Source organism: Apodemus sylvaticus, chromosome 3 (assembly GCF_947179515.1).
Source record: "Apodemus sylvaticus chromosome 3, mApoSyl1.1, whole genome shotgun sequence".
Lineage (NCBI taxonomy): Eukaryota > Metazoa > Chordata > Mammalia > Rodentia > Muridae > Apodemus > Apodemus sylvaticus.
This window is the reverse complement of record NC_067474.1, coordinates 101,942,826-101,956,952: the sequence shown is the minus strand read 5'-3', so window position 1 is coordinate 101,956,952 and position 14,127 is coordinate 101,942,826. Positions and strand designations below refer to the sequence as shown.

Below are 14,127 nucleotides of genomic sequence, written 5' to 3'. Positions count from 1 at the left end.
GGAACCAGTGGACAGGAGGAAGACTTTTGTGTGCAGAAGCCTTCAGCAGGAAGGAACTTCTAGAGAAGCTTGCTCATAGTGAACAGACTCACCAAGATTTGTTGGTGGACGTCAACCTAGTGTCCTGTCCTGGCAATTCTGCTTTCCTTGGGTGGATGGATTGGAATGGGGAACCTGGGGGTCTGGCTGAAATGTATCTCACAGAAAGCAGCAGGAGACTGTCCACTGCAGACTGGAAGAAGGCCTGAATGAATGTGTGTGTGTGGGCCGGTAGCAGAACTTCTGACCTGTGATGGCAGAGAACCTCCACCTCAACCCTGTCATCCCACCTGTGGCTCCCTGAGGAAGGCGCTGGAGGGGAAGGAAAGGCTCCTTGGTCATTTGGTGCCCTCTGACTCCATCTTGTGCATGAGAGGCCTTCCTCGCCTTCCTGCCCCCTCATGCACAAGATGGAGTTTCTGAAGCCCCTCAGAGCCCTCTGCGCCCATGCCTCCTCCCCACACTCTCCCCAACACTTCATCTAGGAGCTCCCCCTATGTCTGGTCAAGGCCCTGCTTCTTCCGAAGTCACAGAGCAGCCCAAAACTTGAAAACAGGTCATCTCCTATGAATCTTCTTCTTCAAGTTGAGCTCACATTGCGTCCTCCACAATGTGTGCAAAGTACACAGAAGGGACCCAGAAGACCCAATCCTTACTTTCTAGAGTTGCAGGAGAGCCATGCCAGCACGCATGCAGGGGCTCACATCCTTTCCTAGGGCCCTCTCAATGAGCGAAGCCTAGGCAGCCTTCTGGCTGCAGAGTGAGTGTCTTGAGTTCCCAGCTTACAGCAGGGAGCAGCTAGAACGTGTGACCACAAAATAATGGCTATAACACACTCCAGCCTGAAAGACCATGGCTGCAAAAATGCACAATTTCCAACACCCGTGGCCCTTTGCAAATCTCCCGTCTGCAATTGAAACGTGTGAGGAAAACCTGAAATCACCCCTTTATTCAGAGACACAGTGAAATGCACACATACAACTTTGCTTTCAAACATTCACTAGGTATGGTGCCCGATATGATTCTTGGGGGCACAGCCGGGAAAGACATAAAGACTCCGTGTTCTTTTTCGATGCAGACCCGTTTCACCTGGTGCCTAATCCCAATCGAAAACCCAATCCAAGTGTCTGCTTTGAATCCAGAAAGGGAGGAGAGCAGACATTCCTGCAGGGAGCTTCTCCTCTTCTTGAGGCTCCTTCACGCAGACAGTGGGAATGCTGAGAGGTCCACTTGCAGTTGTACTCTGACCATCTCCCAGGAACAAGGGCTGTGTGCCTTTCCCTTCAGATAGCGGAAGAACCCAAGGAAGTAGATGCGGATGGCCAGGGCGAAACGCAGTGGACAGGACTGGCCCTGCTCTCTTGCTCTCTCCAGCACTCCCAGCTCACTCCACAGGCTAGTTAGGAACTGATCAAGCGCCCTCTCTGGCCAGGCAGCTCTGCTGGCCTCTGTGCCAAAGAGGTGGAGGACCTGCCTGAGCACCTGGGAGTAGCAACTGGTGGCTTCTTGCAGCTTCACCTGAGTGATGAGAGGTCCTTTCTTCCAGGGACATCGGAAATTGGTTCTGTCCCGCAGGCACTGGTGAGCCTGCACGGTTTTCAACTCTGCCAAGAAGCTCATGGTTTCTTGGTGCTGCAGGCTCAGGCTCCAAGGTTTACCCCAATCAAGTGAGCTGGCTGTGCTGAGGCTCAGCATAGCTCCTCCCACCAGGAATAGATGTCCAGGCAGCATGCTGAAGCAGAACGATTGCGGATGTCGCCCGCAGGGGGAGCGCGAGACCAAGGCCGCCTTCCCATTGAGCCTGAAGTTTGTGCTGCTTTAATAGTTCACTCTGAGCTCTCGGGCTCTGGCTGACTGTGCCCTGCTGGTGAGGTTCCTTCCTAGTCTGGGAGCAGCAGAGAGAGCGCGCGCCGGCAGCAGAGCTGACTCCAGCGGAGGCCATTTGGCCACTCCTCAAGCAACTCCGGACAGGGATTGAGGGTCCCCTGCCCCTCTCTCGGCCTCCTTCACCTACTGGACTGTAGGGACTGCAGGAATTCGGCAGATTGGTGGTGGCCTGAAAATCTAACCCATCTAACCCAGAAGGAACTTGTTGGCCAGAGGACATATTTTGGGGAAACCTTGAAGGCTCCACAGACCGGAGAGCAGCAGTTTTGCTTGGTTAGTTTTCCTTTGGTTTTCTTTTCCTCTCCTCTCCTCTCCCTTCCCCTCTCCTCTCTTACCCCCATCCTCTCCTCTCTTCTCCTCTCCTCTCCTCTCCTCTCCTCTCCTCTCCTCTCCTCTCCTCTCCCCTGCTCTCCTCTCCTCTCCTCTCCTGTTGTCTTCTCCCCTTTCCTTTCCTTTGGTTTCATTTTTTGTGTATCTGGGTGTGTTTGGGTTTCCAGACCCTTCCAGCTATCAGGGCAGGAGAGGAGAAAAAGAAAGTGGACTTGGCAAAGAGGAGAACTGGTCCCCGACAGGAAGAGACTTCCAGAGAGGGGACAGGGCAGTCTTGCCCTCTCCTCTCAGGAGCTCTGCTGACCAGTGCCAAATTGGACCTCAGCCAGGAAGATGGCCCTCCTCCTGGCTGGTTCCTCCTCCCTGTTTCCTTTGCTCAAACCTCACCCACACCAAAAGGGCATCTTCTGGAAGATGGCCTCCGGCTCAGCCCCTCAGTACTTCAGTGCAGTGTGCCTGTCTCTGCTCCTTTTGACATCTACCTTCCCTCTGTAAATAAACACACGTTTTCTCTCCCATTCTGAATTCAAATGTTGTCTTCTTCTTTGCAGCAGCTTCCTTTGAGTATTTATTTGACTAGGTATCTAGGCTTTTCCAGAGGTTTTCTTTTGATTGCCCAGAAGCCCCACACTACCTTATGTACTTTAATGTCATTCCTTCTCTTCTGGAAACTTCAGAAAGATGTCTAAGGTGACTCCTCTTTGGGGTTTGATCTTTCCAGGATTATTGTTGTGATGACTACTTACACCCAGTGCAGGGATGTTCACAAGATCAAGAGAAAGTGCCTGTGCGAGAGAGAGAGAGAGAGAGAGAGAGAGAGAGAGAGAGAGAGAGAGAGAGAGAGAGAGAGACCTAAATCCTAACTTCTCCATTTAATGCTCTTGCTTAAATAAACTTGTTGCCCACAGCCAACAGATGGACAGAAGAGACACAGGCAGGGGTAGAGGTCCAGGAGAGAGAGGAAGGTGGAGAAGGAAGAAGATCCCATGGGTGAGAAGCCTATAACAATGGCCATGGGTGCTGGCCTATTGGAGTTCAGAGCAGCTCAGGGGGAAGGCAGCAAAGTGTAGTGTGGTCTTCCCGACTGGGAAATGGACATAAAACCATAGAGGAGAGGTGTCCTCCCGGGTCCAGTGCTGATACAGCCTTTTGATCAATTAAAGGACTCCTGCATCTCCCACCCCACACGCAGACCCCCGGAACTGAATAATCAGAGGAGGGTAGATGCTCCCAAGTGGTGTTAGATGTTTTCAGCAGCCAAATGGCTTTAGCTCAGTGGCCTCAAACTTTTCCCATCATGCTTCAGGCTCCAGGAATTTCTGTTCAGCCCTGATGAGATTCTCTGCTGCTTCAGCTGGTGTGGCCTGCTGACTGTGATAGAAGTATGACGAGAAGATGTTACAAAACAAAAGAAAAGAAACAGGACCAACCATAAGAAACATCATTTAATCCTGCCTTCTATTTCGACTGAGAGCCCTTCCTTCTGGTGCTGCATCTGGAATCAGCCTGTCTGCTTTGAGTTGAGTTAGGGAGTGTGCTTTCCTATCACAGAGACTCCTGAGTGCAGGGAGCTTCTGCTCCCCCTGGATCTACTGTACCGGGGCACTGGGAATAGAAGAAAAGGCTAGTGTCATTTCTGCTTTTACAACGTCCCAGGAGAAAGGGCTGGAAGCTTCCTAGGATGTAGGTAAATGTGACCCTGGCAGATGTTGGTAGACAGGACTGATCATGCTCTGCTGACTCCCTGTGGCCCTGGCAGGGCCCTCACCAGACTAGTGAGGAGGTGCCTGAGCACCTTCTCTGTCCAGACAGCTCTGCTGTCTTCTGTGCCAAAGAGGAGGCAGCCCCGCACGAGCATCAGGGCAGAGCAGTAGAGAGCTTCTCTCTGCTTCACTTGGTGAGAACTCCCTTCTTCCAGGGACTTAGGAACTAGGTTCTGTTCCCCAGGCACTGGTGAGGAGGCACACTTTTCAAGTATCCTAATAAGCGCAGGGTCTCCCCGTGGGCTCGGCCCAGGCTCGGAGATGTGGCCCTGTCTAGTGAGCTGGCTGTGCTGCAGCTCAGCATCACGCTCCAGTCGGGAACACAAAGGCAGTAAGCAGGATCAAAGGCAAGGCTTCTGTTTCTGCACTGGGCCACACTCCATCGTGCTGGCACAGCCTAAAGTGGAACCAGTGGACAGGAGGAAGACTTTTGTGTGCAGAAGCCTTCAGCAGGAAGGAACTTCTAGAGAAGCTTGCTCATAGTGAACAGACTCACCAAGATGTGTTGGTGGACGTCAACCTAGTGTCCTGTCCTGGCAATTCTGCTTTCCTTGGGTGGATGGATTGGAATGGGGAACCTGGGGGTCTGGCTGAAATGTATCTCACAGAAAGCAGCAGGAGACTGTCCACTGCAGACTGGAAGAAGGCCTGAATGAATGTGTGTGTGTGGGCCGGTAGCAGAACTTCTGACCTGTGATGGCAGAGAACCTCCACCTCAACCCTGTCATCCCACCTGTGGCTCCCTGAGGAAGGCGCTGGAGGGGAAGGAAAGGCTCCTTGGTCATTTGGTGCCCTCTGACTCCATCTTGTGCATGAGAGGCCTTCCTCGCCTTCCTGGCCCCTCATGCACAAGATGGAGTTTCTGAAGCCCCTCAGAGCCCTCTGTGCCCATGCCTCCTCCCCACACTCTCCCCAACACTTCATCTAGGAGCTCCCCCTATGTCTGGTCAAGGCCCTGCTTCTTCCGAAGTCACAGAGCAGCCCAAAACTTGAAAACAGGTCATCTCCTATGAATCTTCTTCTTCAAGTTGAGCTCACATTGCGTCCTCCACAATGTGTGCAAAGTACACAGAAGGGACCCAGAAGGCCCAATCCTTACTTTCTAGAGTTGCAGGAGAGCCATGCCAGCACGCATGCAGGGGCTCACATCCTTTCCTAGGGCCCTCTCAATGAGCGAAGCCTAGGCAGCCTTCTGGCTGCAGAGTGAGTGTCTTGAGTTCCCAGCTTACAGCAGGGAGCAGCTAGAACGTGTGACCACAAAATAATGGCTATAACACACTCCAGCCTGAAAGACCATGGCTGCAAAAATGCACAATTTCCAACACCCGTGGCCCTTTGCAAATCTCCCGTCTGCAATTGAAACGTGTGAGGAAAACCTGAAATCACCCCTTTATTCAGAGACACAGTGAAATGCACACATACAACTTTGCTTTCAAACATTCACTAGGTATGGTGCCCGATATGATTCTTGGGGGCACAGCCGGGAAAGACATAAAGACTCCGTGTTCTTTTTCGATGCAGACCCGTTTCACCTGGTGCCTAATCCCAATCGAAAACCCAATCCAAGTGTCTGCTTTGAATCCAGAAAGGGAGGAGAGCAGACATTCCTGCAGGGAGCTTCTCCTCTTCTTGAGGCTCCTTCACGCAGACAGTGGGAATGCTGAGAGGTCCACTTGCAGTTGTACTCTGACCATCTCCCAGGAACAAGGGCTGTGTGCCTTTCCCTTCAGATAGCGGAAGAACCCAAGGAAGTAGATGCGGATGGCCAGGGCGAAACGCAGTGGACAGGACTGGCCCTGCTCTCTTGCTCTCTCCAGCACTCCCAGCTCACTCCACAGGCTAGTTAGGAACTGATCAAGCGCCCTCTCTGGCCAGGCAGCTCTGCTGGCCTCTGTGCCAAAGAGGTGGAGGACCTGCCTGAGCACCTGGGAGTAGCAACTGGTGGCTTCTTGCAGCTTCACCTGAGTGATGAGAGGTCCTTTCTTCCAGGGACATCGGAAATTGGTTCTGTCCCGCAGGCACTGGTGAGCCTGCACGGTTTTCAACTCTGCCAAGAAGCTCATGGTTTCTTGGTGCTGCAGGCTCAGGCTCCAAGGTTTACCCCAATCAAGTGAGCTGGCTGTGCTGAGGCTCAGCATAGCTCCTCCCACCAGGAATAGATGTCCAGGCAGCATGCTGAAGCAGAACGATTGCGGATGTCGCCCGCAGGGGGAGCGCGAGACCAAGGCCGCCTTCCCATTGAGCCTGAAGTTTGTGCTGCTTTAATAGTTCACTCTGAGCTCTCGGGCTCTGGCTGACTGTGCCCTGCTGGTGAGGTTCCTTCCTAGTCTGGGAGCAGCAGAGAGAGCGCGCGCCGGCAGCAGAGCTGACTCCAGCGGAGGCCATTTGGCCACTCCTCAAGCAACTCCGGACAGGGATTGAGGGTCCCCTGCCCCTCTCTCGGCCTCCTTCACCTACTGGACTGTAGGGACTGCAGGAATTCGGCAGATTGGTGGTGGCCTGAAAATCTAACCCATCTAACCCAGAAGGAACTTGTTGGCCAGAGGACATATTTTGGGGAAACCTTGAAGGCTCCACAGACCGGAGAGCAGCAGTTTTGCTTGGTTAGTTTTCCTTTGGTTTTCTTTTCCTCTCCTCTCCTCTCCCTTCCCCTCTCCTCTCTTACCCCCATCCTCTCCTCTCTTCTCCTCTCCTCTCCTCTCCTCTCCTCTCCTCTCCTCTCCTCTCCTCTCCCCTGCTCTCCTCTCCTCTCCTCTCCTGTTGTCTTCTCCCCTTTCCTTTCCTTTGGTTTCATTTTTTGTGTATCTGGGTGTGTTTGGGTTTCCAGACCCTTCCAGCTATCAGGGCAGGAGAGGAGAAAAAGAAAGTGGACTTGGCAAAGAGGAGAACTGGTCCCTGACAGGAAGAGACTTCCAGAGAGGGGACAGGGCAGTCTTGCCCTCTCCTCTCAGGAGCTCTGCTGACCAGTGCCAAATTGGACCTCAGCCAGGAAGATGGCCCTCCTCCTGGCTGGTTCCTCCTCCCTGTTTCCTTTGCTCAAACCTCACCCACACCAAAAGGGCATCTTCTGGAAGATGGCCTCCGGCTCAGCCCCTCAGTACTTCAGTGCAGTGTGCCTGTCTCTGCTCCTTTTGACATCTACCTTCCCTCTGTAAATAAACACACGTTTTCTCTCCCATTCTGAATTCAAATGTTGTCTTCTTCTTTGCAGCAGCTTCCTTTGAGTATTTATTTGACTAGGTATCTAGGCTTTTCCAGAGGTTTTCTTTTGATTGCCCAGAAGCCCCACACTACCTTATGTACTTTAATGTCATTCCTTCTCTTCTGGAAACTTCAGAAAGATGTCTAAGGTGACTCCTCTTTGGGGTTTGATCTTTCCAGGATTATTGTTGTGATGACTACTTACACCCAGTGCAGGGATGTTCACAAGATCAAGAGAAAGTGCCTGTGCGAGAGAGAGAGAGAGAGAGAGAGAGAGAGAGAGAGAGAGAGAGAGAGAGAGAGAGACCTAAATCCTAACTTCTCCATTTAATGCTCTTGCTTAAATAAACTTGTTGCCCACAGCCAACAGATGGACAGAAGAGACACAGGCAGGGGTAGAGGTCCAGGAGAGAGAGGAAGGTGGAGAAGGAAGAAGATCCCATGGGTGAGAAGCCTATAACAATGGCCATGGGTGTTGGCCTATTGGAGTTCAGAGCAGCTCAGGGGGAAGGCAGCAAAGTGTAGTGTGGTCTTCCCGACTGGGAAATGGACATAAAACCATAGAGGAGAGGTGTCCTCCCGGGTCCAGTGCTGATACAGCCTTTTGATCAATTAAAGGACTCCTGCATCTCCCACCCCACACGCAGACCCCCGGAACTGAATAATCAGAGGAGGGTAGATGCTCCCAAGTGGTGTTAGATGTTTTCAGCAGCCAAATGGCTTTAGCTCAGTGGCCTCAAACTTTTCCCATCATGCTTCAGGCTCCAGGAATTTCTGTTCAGCCCTGATGAGATTCTCTGCTGCTTCAGCTGGTGTGGCCTGCTGACTGTGATAGAAGTATGACGAGAAGATGTTACAAAACAAAAGAAAAGAAACAGGACCAACCATAAGAAACATCATTTAATCCTGCCTTCTATTTCGACTGAGAGCCCTTCCTTCTGGTGCTGCATCTGGAATCAGCCTGTCTGCTTTGAGTTGAGTTAGGGAGTGTGCTTTCCTATCACAGAGACTCCTGAGTGCAGGGAGCTTCTGCTCCCCCTGGATCTACTGTACCGGGGCACTGGGAATAGAAGAAAAGGCTAGTGTCATTTCTGCTTTTACAACGTCCCAGGAGAAAGGGCTGGAAGCTTCCTAGGATGTAGGTAAATGTGACCCTGGCAGATGTTGGTAGACAGGACTGATCATGCTCTGCTGACTCCCTGTGGCCCTGGCAGGGCCCTCACCAGACTAGTGAGGAGGTGCCTGAGCACCTTCTCTGTCCAGACAGCTCTGCTGTCTTCTGTGCCAAAGAGGAGGCAGCCCCGCACGAGCATCAGGGCAGAGCAGTAGAGAGCTTCTCTCTGCTTCACTTGGTGAGAACTCCCTTCTTCCAGGGACTTAGGAACTAGGTTCTGTTCCCCAGGCACTGGTGAGGAGGCACACTTTTCAAGTATCCTAATAAGCGCAGGGTCTCCCCGTGGGCTCGGCCCAGGCTCGGAGATGTGGCCCTGTCTAGTGAGCTGGCTGTGCTGCAGCTCAGCATCACGCTCCAGTCGGGAACACAAAGGCAGTAAGCAGGATCAAAGGCAAGGCTTCTGTTTCTGCACTGGGCCACACTCCATCGTGCTGGCACAGTCTAAAGTGGAACCAGTGGACAGGAGGAAGACTTTTGTGTGCAGAAGCCTTCAGCAGGAAGGAACTTCTAGAGAAGCTTGCTCATAGTGAACAGACTCACCAAGATTTGTTGGTGGACGTCAACCTAGTGTCCTGTCCTGGCAATTCTGCTTTCCTTGGGTGGATGGATTGGAATGGGGAACCTGGGGGTCTGGCTGAAATGTATCTCACAGAAAGCAGCAGGAGACTGTCCACTGCAGACTGGAAGAAGGCCTGAATGAATGTGTGTGTGTGGGCCGGTAGCAGAACTTCTGACCTGTGATGGCAGAGAACCTCCACCTCAACCCTGTCATCCCACCTGTGGCTCCCTGAGGAAGGCGCTGGAGGGGAAGGAAAGGCTCCTTGGTCATTTGGTGCCCTCTGACTCCATCTTGTGCATGAGAGGCCTTCCTCGCCTTCCTGCCCCCTCATGCACAAGATGGAGTTTCTGAAGCCCCTCAGAGCCCTCTGCGCCCATGCCTCCTCCCCACACTCTCCCCAACACTTCATCTAGGAGCTCCCCCTATGTCTGGTCAAGGCCCTGCTTCTTCCGAAGTCACAGAGCAGCCCAAAACTTGAAAACAGGTCATCTCCTATGAATCTTCTTCTTCAAGTTGAGCTCACATTGCGTCCTCCACAATGTGTGCAAAGTACACAGAAGGGACCCAGAAGACCCAATCCTTACTTTCTAGAGTTGCAGGAGAGCCATGCCAGCACGCATGCAGGGGCTCACATCCTTTCCTAGGGCCCTCTCAATGAGCGAAGCCTAGGCAGCCTTCTGGCTGCAGAGTGAGTGTCTTGAGTTCCCAGCTTACAGCAGGGAGCAGCTAGAACGTGTGACCACAAAATAATGGCTATAACACACTCCAGCCTGAAAGACCATGGCTGCAAAAATGCACAATTTCCAACACCCGTGGCCCTTTGCAAATCTCCCGTCTGCAATTGAAACGTGTGAGGAAAACCTGAAATCACCCCTTTATTCAGAGACACAGTGAAATGCACACATACAACTTTGCTTTCAAACATTCACTAGGTATGGTGCCCGATATGATTCTTGGGGGCACAGCCGGGAAAGACATAAAGACTCCGTGTTCTTTTTCGATGCAGACCCGTTTCACCTGGTGCCTAATCCCAATCGAAAACCCAATCCAAGTGTCTGCTTTGAATCCAGAAAGGGAGGAGAGCAGACATTCCTGCAGGGAGCTTCTCCTCTTCTTGAGGCTCCTTCACGCAGACAGTGGGAATGCTGAGAGGTCCACTTGCAGTTGTACTCTGACCATCTCCCAGGAACAAGGGCTGTGTGCCTTTCCCTTCAGATAGCGGAAGAACCCAAGGAAGTAGATGCGGATGGCCAGGGCGAAACGCAGTGGACAGGACTGGCCCTGCTCTCTTGCTCTCTCCAGCACTCCCAGCTCACTCCACAGGCTAGTTAGGAACTGATCAAGCGCCCTCTCTGGCCAGGCAGCTCTGCTGGCCTCTGTGCCAAAGAGGTGGAGGACCTGCCTGAGCACCTGGGAGTAGCAACTGGTGGCTTCTTGCAGCTTCACCTGAGTGATGAGAGGTCCTTTCTTCCAGGGACATCGGAAATTGGTTCTGTCCCGCAGGCACTGGTGAGCCTGCACGGTTTTCAACTCTGCCAAGAAGCTCATGGTTTCTTGGTGCTGCAGGCTCAGGCTCCAAGGTTTACCCCAATCAAGTGAGCTGGCTGTGCTGAGGCTCAGCATAGCTCCTCCCACCAGGAATAGATGTCCAGGCAGCATGCTGAAGCAGAACGATTGCGGATGTCGCCCGCAGGGGGAGCGCGAGACCAAGGCCGCCTTCCCATTGAGCCTGAAGTTTGTGCTGCTTTAATAGTTCACTCTGAGCTCTCGGGCTCTGGCTGACTGTGCCCTGCTGGTGAGGTTCCTTCCTAGTCTGGGAGCAGCAGAGAGAGCGCGCGCCGGCAGCAGAGCTGACTCCAGCGGAGGCCATTTGGCCACTCCTCAAGCAACTCCGGACAGGGATTGAGGGTCCCCTGCCCCTCTCTCGGCCTCCTTCACCTACTGGACTGTAGGGACTGCAGGAATTCGGCAGATTGGTGGTGGCCTGAAAATCTAACCCATCTAACCCAGAAGGAACTTGTTGGCCAGAGGACATATTTTGGGGAAACCTTGAAGGCTCCACAGACCGGAGAGCAGCAGTTTTGCTTGGTTAGTTTTCCTTTGGTTTTCTTTTCCTCTCCTCTCCTCTCCCTTCCCCTCTCCTCTCTTACCCCCATCCTCTCCTCTCTTCTCCTCTCCTCTCCTCTCCTCTCCTCTCCTCTCCTCTCCTCTCCTCTCCCCTGCTCTCCTCTCCTCTCCTCTCCTGTTGTCTTCTCCCCTTTCCTTTCCTTTGGTTTCATTTTTTGTGTATCTGGGTGTGTTTGGGTTTCCAGACCCTTCCAGCTATCAGGGCAGGAGAGGAGAAAAAGAAAGTGGACTTGGCAAAGAGGAGAACTGGTCCCCGACAGGAAGAGACTTCCAGAGAGGGGACAGGGCAGTCTTGCCCTCTCCTCTCAGGAGCTCTGCTGACCAGTGCCAAATTGGACCTCAGCCAGGAAGATGGCCCTCCTCCTGGCTGGTTCCTCCTCCCTGTTTCCTTTGCTCAAACCTCACCCACACCAAAAGGGCATCTTCTGGAAGATGGCCTCCGGCTCAGCCCCTCAGTACTTCAGTGCAGTGTGCCTGTCTCTGCTCCTTTTGACATCTACCTTCCCTCTGTAAATAAACACACGTTTTCTCTCCCATTCTGAATTCAAATGTTGTCTTCTTCTTTGCAGCAGCTTCCTTTGAGTATTTATTTGACTAGGTATCTAGGCTTTTCCAGAGGTTTTCTTTTGATTGCCCAGAAGCCCCACACTACCTTATGTACTTTAATGTCATTCCTTCTCTTCTGGAAACTTCAGAAAGATGTCTAAGGTGACTCCTCTTTGGGGTTTGATCTTTCCAGGATTATTGTTGTGATGACTACTTACACCCAGTGCAGGGATGTTCACAAGATCAAGAGAAAGTGCCTGTGCGAGAGAGAGAGAGAGAGAGAGAGAGAGAGAGAGAGAGAGAGAGAGAGAGAGAGAGAGAGAGACCTAAATCCTAACTTCTCCATTTAATGCTCTTGCTTAAATAAACTTGTTGCCCACAGCCAACAGATGGACAGAAGAGACACAGGCAGGGGTAGAGGTCCAGGAGAGAGAGGAAGGTGGAGAAGGAAGAAGATCCCATGGGTGAGAAGCCTATAACAATGGCCATGGGTGCTGGCCTATTGGAGTTCAGAGCAGCTCAGGGGGAAGGCAGCAAAGTGTAGTGTGGTCTTCCCGACTGGGAAATGGACATAAAACCATAGAGGAGAGGTGTCCTCCCGGGTCCAGTGCTGATACAGCCTTTTGATCAATTAAAGGACTCCTGCATCTCCCACCCCACACGCAGACCCCCGGAACTGAATAATCAGAGGAGGGTAGATGCTCCCAAGTGGTGTTAGATGTTTTCAGCAGCCAAATGGCTTTAGCTCAGTGGCCTCAAACTTTTCCCATCATGCTTCAGGCTCCAGGAATTTCTGTTCAGCCCTGATGAGATTCTCTGCTGCTTCAGCTGGTGTGGCCTGCTGACTGTGATAGAAGTATGACGAGAAGATGTTACAAAACAAAAGAAAAGAAACAGGACCAACCATAAGAAACATCATTTAATCCTGCCTTCTATTTCGACTGAGAGCCCTTCCTTCTGGTGCTGCATCTGGAATCAGCCTGTCTGCTTTGAGTTGAGTTAGGGAGTGTGCTTTCCTATCACAGAGACTCCTGAGTGCAGGGAGCTTCTGCTCCCCCTGGATCTACTGTACCGGGGCACTGGGAATAGAAGAAAAGGCTAGTGTCATTTCTGCTTTTACAACGTCCCAGGAGAAAGGGCTGGAAGCTTCCTAGGATGTAGGTAAATGTGACCCTGGCAGATGTTGGTAGACAGGACTGATCATGCTCTGCTGACTCCCTGTGGCCCTGGCAGGGCCCTCACCAGACTAGTGAGGAGGTGCCTGAGCACCTTCTCTGTCCAGACAGCTCTGCTGTCTTCTGTGCCAAAGAGGAGGCAGCCCCGCACGAGCATCAGGGCAGAGCAGTAGAGAGCTTCTCTCTGCTTCACTTGGTGAGAACTCCCTTCTTCCAGGGACTTAGGAACTAGGTTCTGTTCCCCAGGCACTGGTGAGGAGGCACACTTTTCAAGTATCCTAATAAGCGCAGGGTCTCCCCGTGGGCTCGGCCCAGGCTCGGAGATGTGGCCCTGTCTAGTGAGCTGGCTGTGCTGCAGCTCAGCATCACGCTCCAGTCGGGAACACAAAGGCAGTAAGCAGGATCAAAGGCAAGGCTTCTGTTTCTGCACTGGGCCACACTCCATCGTGCTGGCACAGCCTAAAGTGGAACCAGTGGACAGGAGGAAGACTTTTGTGTGCAGAAGCCTTCAGCAGGAAGGAACTTCTAGAGAAGCTTGCTCATAGTGAACAGACTCACCAAGATGTGTTGGTGGACGTCAACCTAGTGTCCTGTCCTGGCAATTCTGCTTTCCTTGGGTGGATGGATTGGAATGGGGAACCTGGGGGTCTGGCTGAAATGTATCTCACAGAAAGCAGCAGGAGACTGTCCACTGCAGACTGGAAGAAGGCCTGAATGAATGTGTGTGTGTGGGCCGGTAGCAGAACTTCTGACCTGTGATGGCAGAGAACCTCCACCTCAACCCTGTCATCCCACCTGTGGCTCCCTGAGGAAGGCGCTGGAGGGGAAGGAAAGGCTCCTTGGTCATTTGGTGCCCTCTGACTCCATCTTGTGCATGAGAGGCCTTCCTCGCCTTCCTGGCCCCTCATGCACAAGATGGAGTTTCTGAAGCCCCTCAGAGCCCTCTGTGCCCATGCCTCCTCCCCACACTCTCCCCAACACTTCATCTAGGAGCTCCCCCTATGTCTGGTCAAGGCCCTGCTTCTTCCGAAGTCACAGAGCAGCCCAAAACTTGAAAACAGGTCATCTCCTATGAATCTTCTTCTTCAAGTTGAGCTCACATTGCGTCCTCCACAATGTGTGCAAAGTACACAGAAGGGACCCAGAAGGCCCAATCCTTACTTTCTAGAGTTGCAGGAGAGCCATGCCAGCACGCATGCAGGGGCTCACATCCTTTCCTAGGGCCCTCTCAATGAGCGAAGCCTAGGCAGCCTTCTGGCTGCAGAGTGAGTGTCTTGAGTTCCCAGCTTACAGCAGGGAGCAGCTAGAACGTGTGACCACAAAATA

At 52.5% G+C, this 14,127-nt stretch overlaps 3 protein-coding genes across 3 annotated transcripts; all 3 read right to left on the bottom strand.

The window, feature by feature from the left end:
* Nucleotides 1-988: 988 nt before the first annotated feature.
* On the bottom strand, nt 989-2,242 carry LOC127680929 (interferon alpha-6-like). The gene has a single exon (XM_052176742.1). It carries the CDS (start codon nt 1,768-1,770, stop codon nt 1,237-1,239), a length of 534 nt encoding a protein of 177 aa, XP_052032702.1. The 5' UTR covers nt 1,771-2,242; the 3' UTR covers nt 989-1,236.
* Nucleotides 2,243-5,411: 3,169 nt separating this feature from the next.
* On the bottom strand, nt 5,412-6,665 carry LOC127680928 (interferon alpha-6-like). The gene has a single exon (XM_052176741.1). It carries the CDS (start codon nt 6,191-6,193, stop codon nt 5,660-5,662), a length of 534 nt encoding a protein of 177 aa, XP_052032701.1. The 5' UTR covers nt 6,194-6,665; the 3' UTR covers nt 5,412-5,659.
* Nucleotides 6,666-9,830: 3,165 nt separating this feature from the next.
* On the bottom strand, nt 9,831-11,084 carry LOC127680924 (interferon alpha-6-like). The gene has a single exon (XM_052176736.1). It carries the CDS (start codon nt 10,610-10,612, stop codon nt 10,079-10,081), a length of 534 nt encoding a protein of 177 aa, XP_052032696.1. The 5' UTR covers nt 10,613-11,084; the 3' UTR covers nt 9,831-10,078.
* Between the last annotated feature and the right edge of the window lie 3,043 nt (nt 11,085-14,127).

Coding starts and splice junctions, on each gene's coding strand:
- LOC127680928 (XM_052176741.1), bottom strand. CDS start 6,193: ATGCTGCCTGGACATCTATTCCTGGTGGGAGGAGCTATGCTGAGCCTC.
- LOC127680929 (XM_052176742.1), bottom strand. CDS start 1,770: ATGCTGCCTGGACATCTATTCCTGGTGGGAGGAGCTATGCTGAGCCTC.
- LOC127680924 (XM_052176736.1), bottom strand. CDS start 10,612: ATGCTGCCTGGACATCTATTCCTGGTGGGAGGAGCTATGCTGAGCCTC.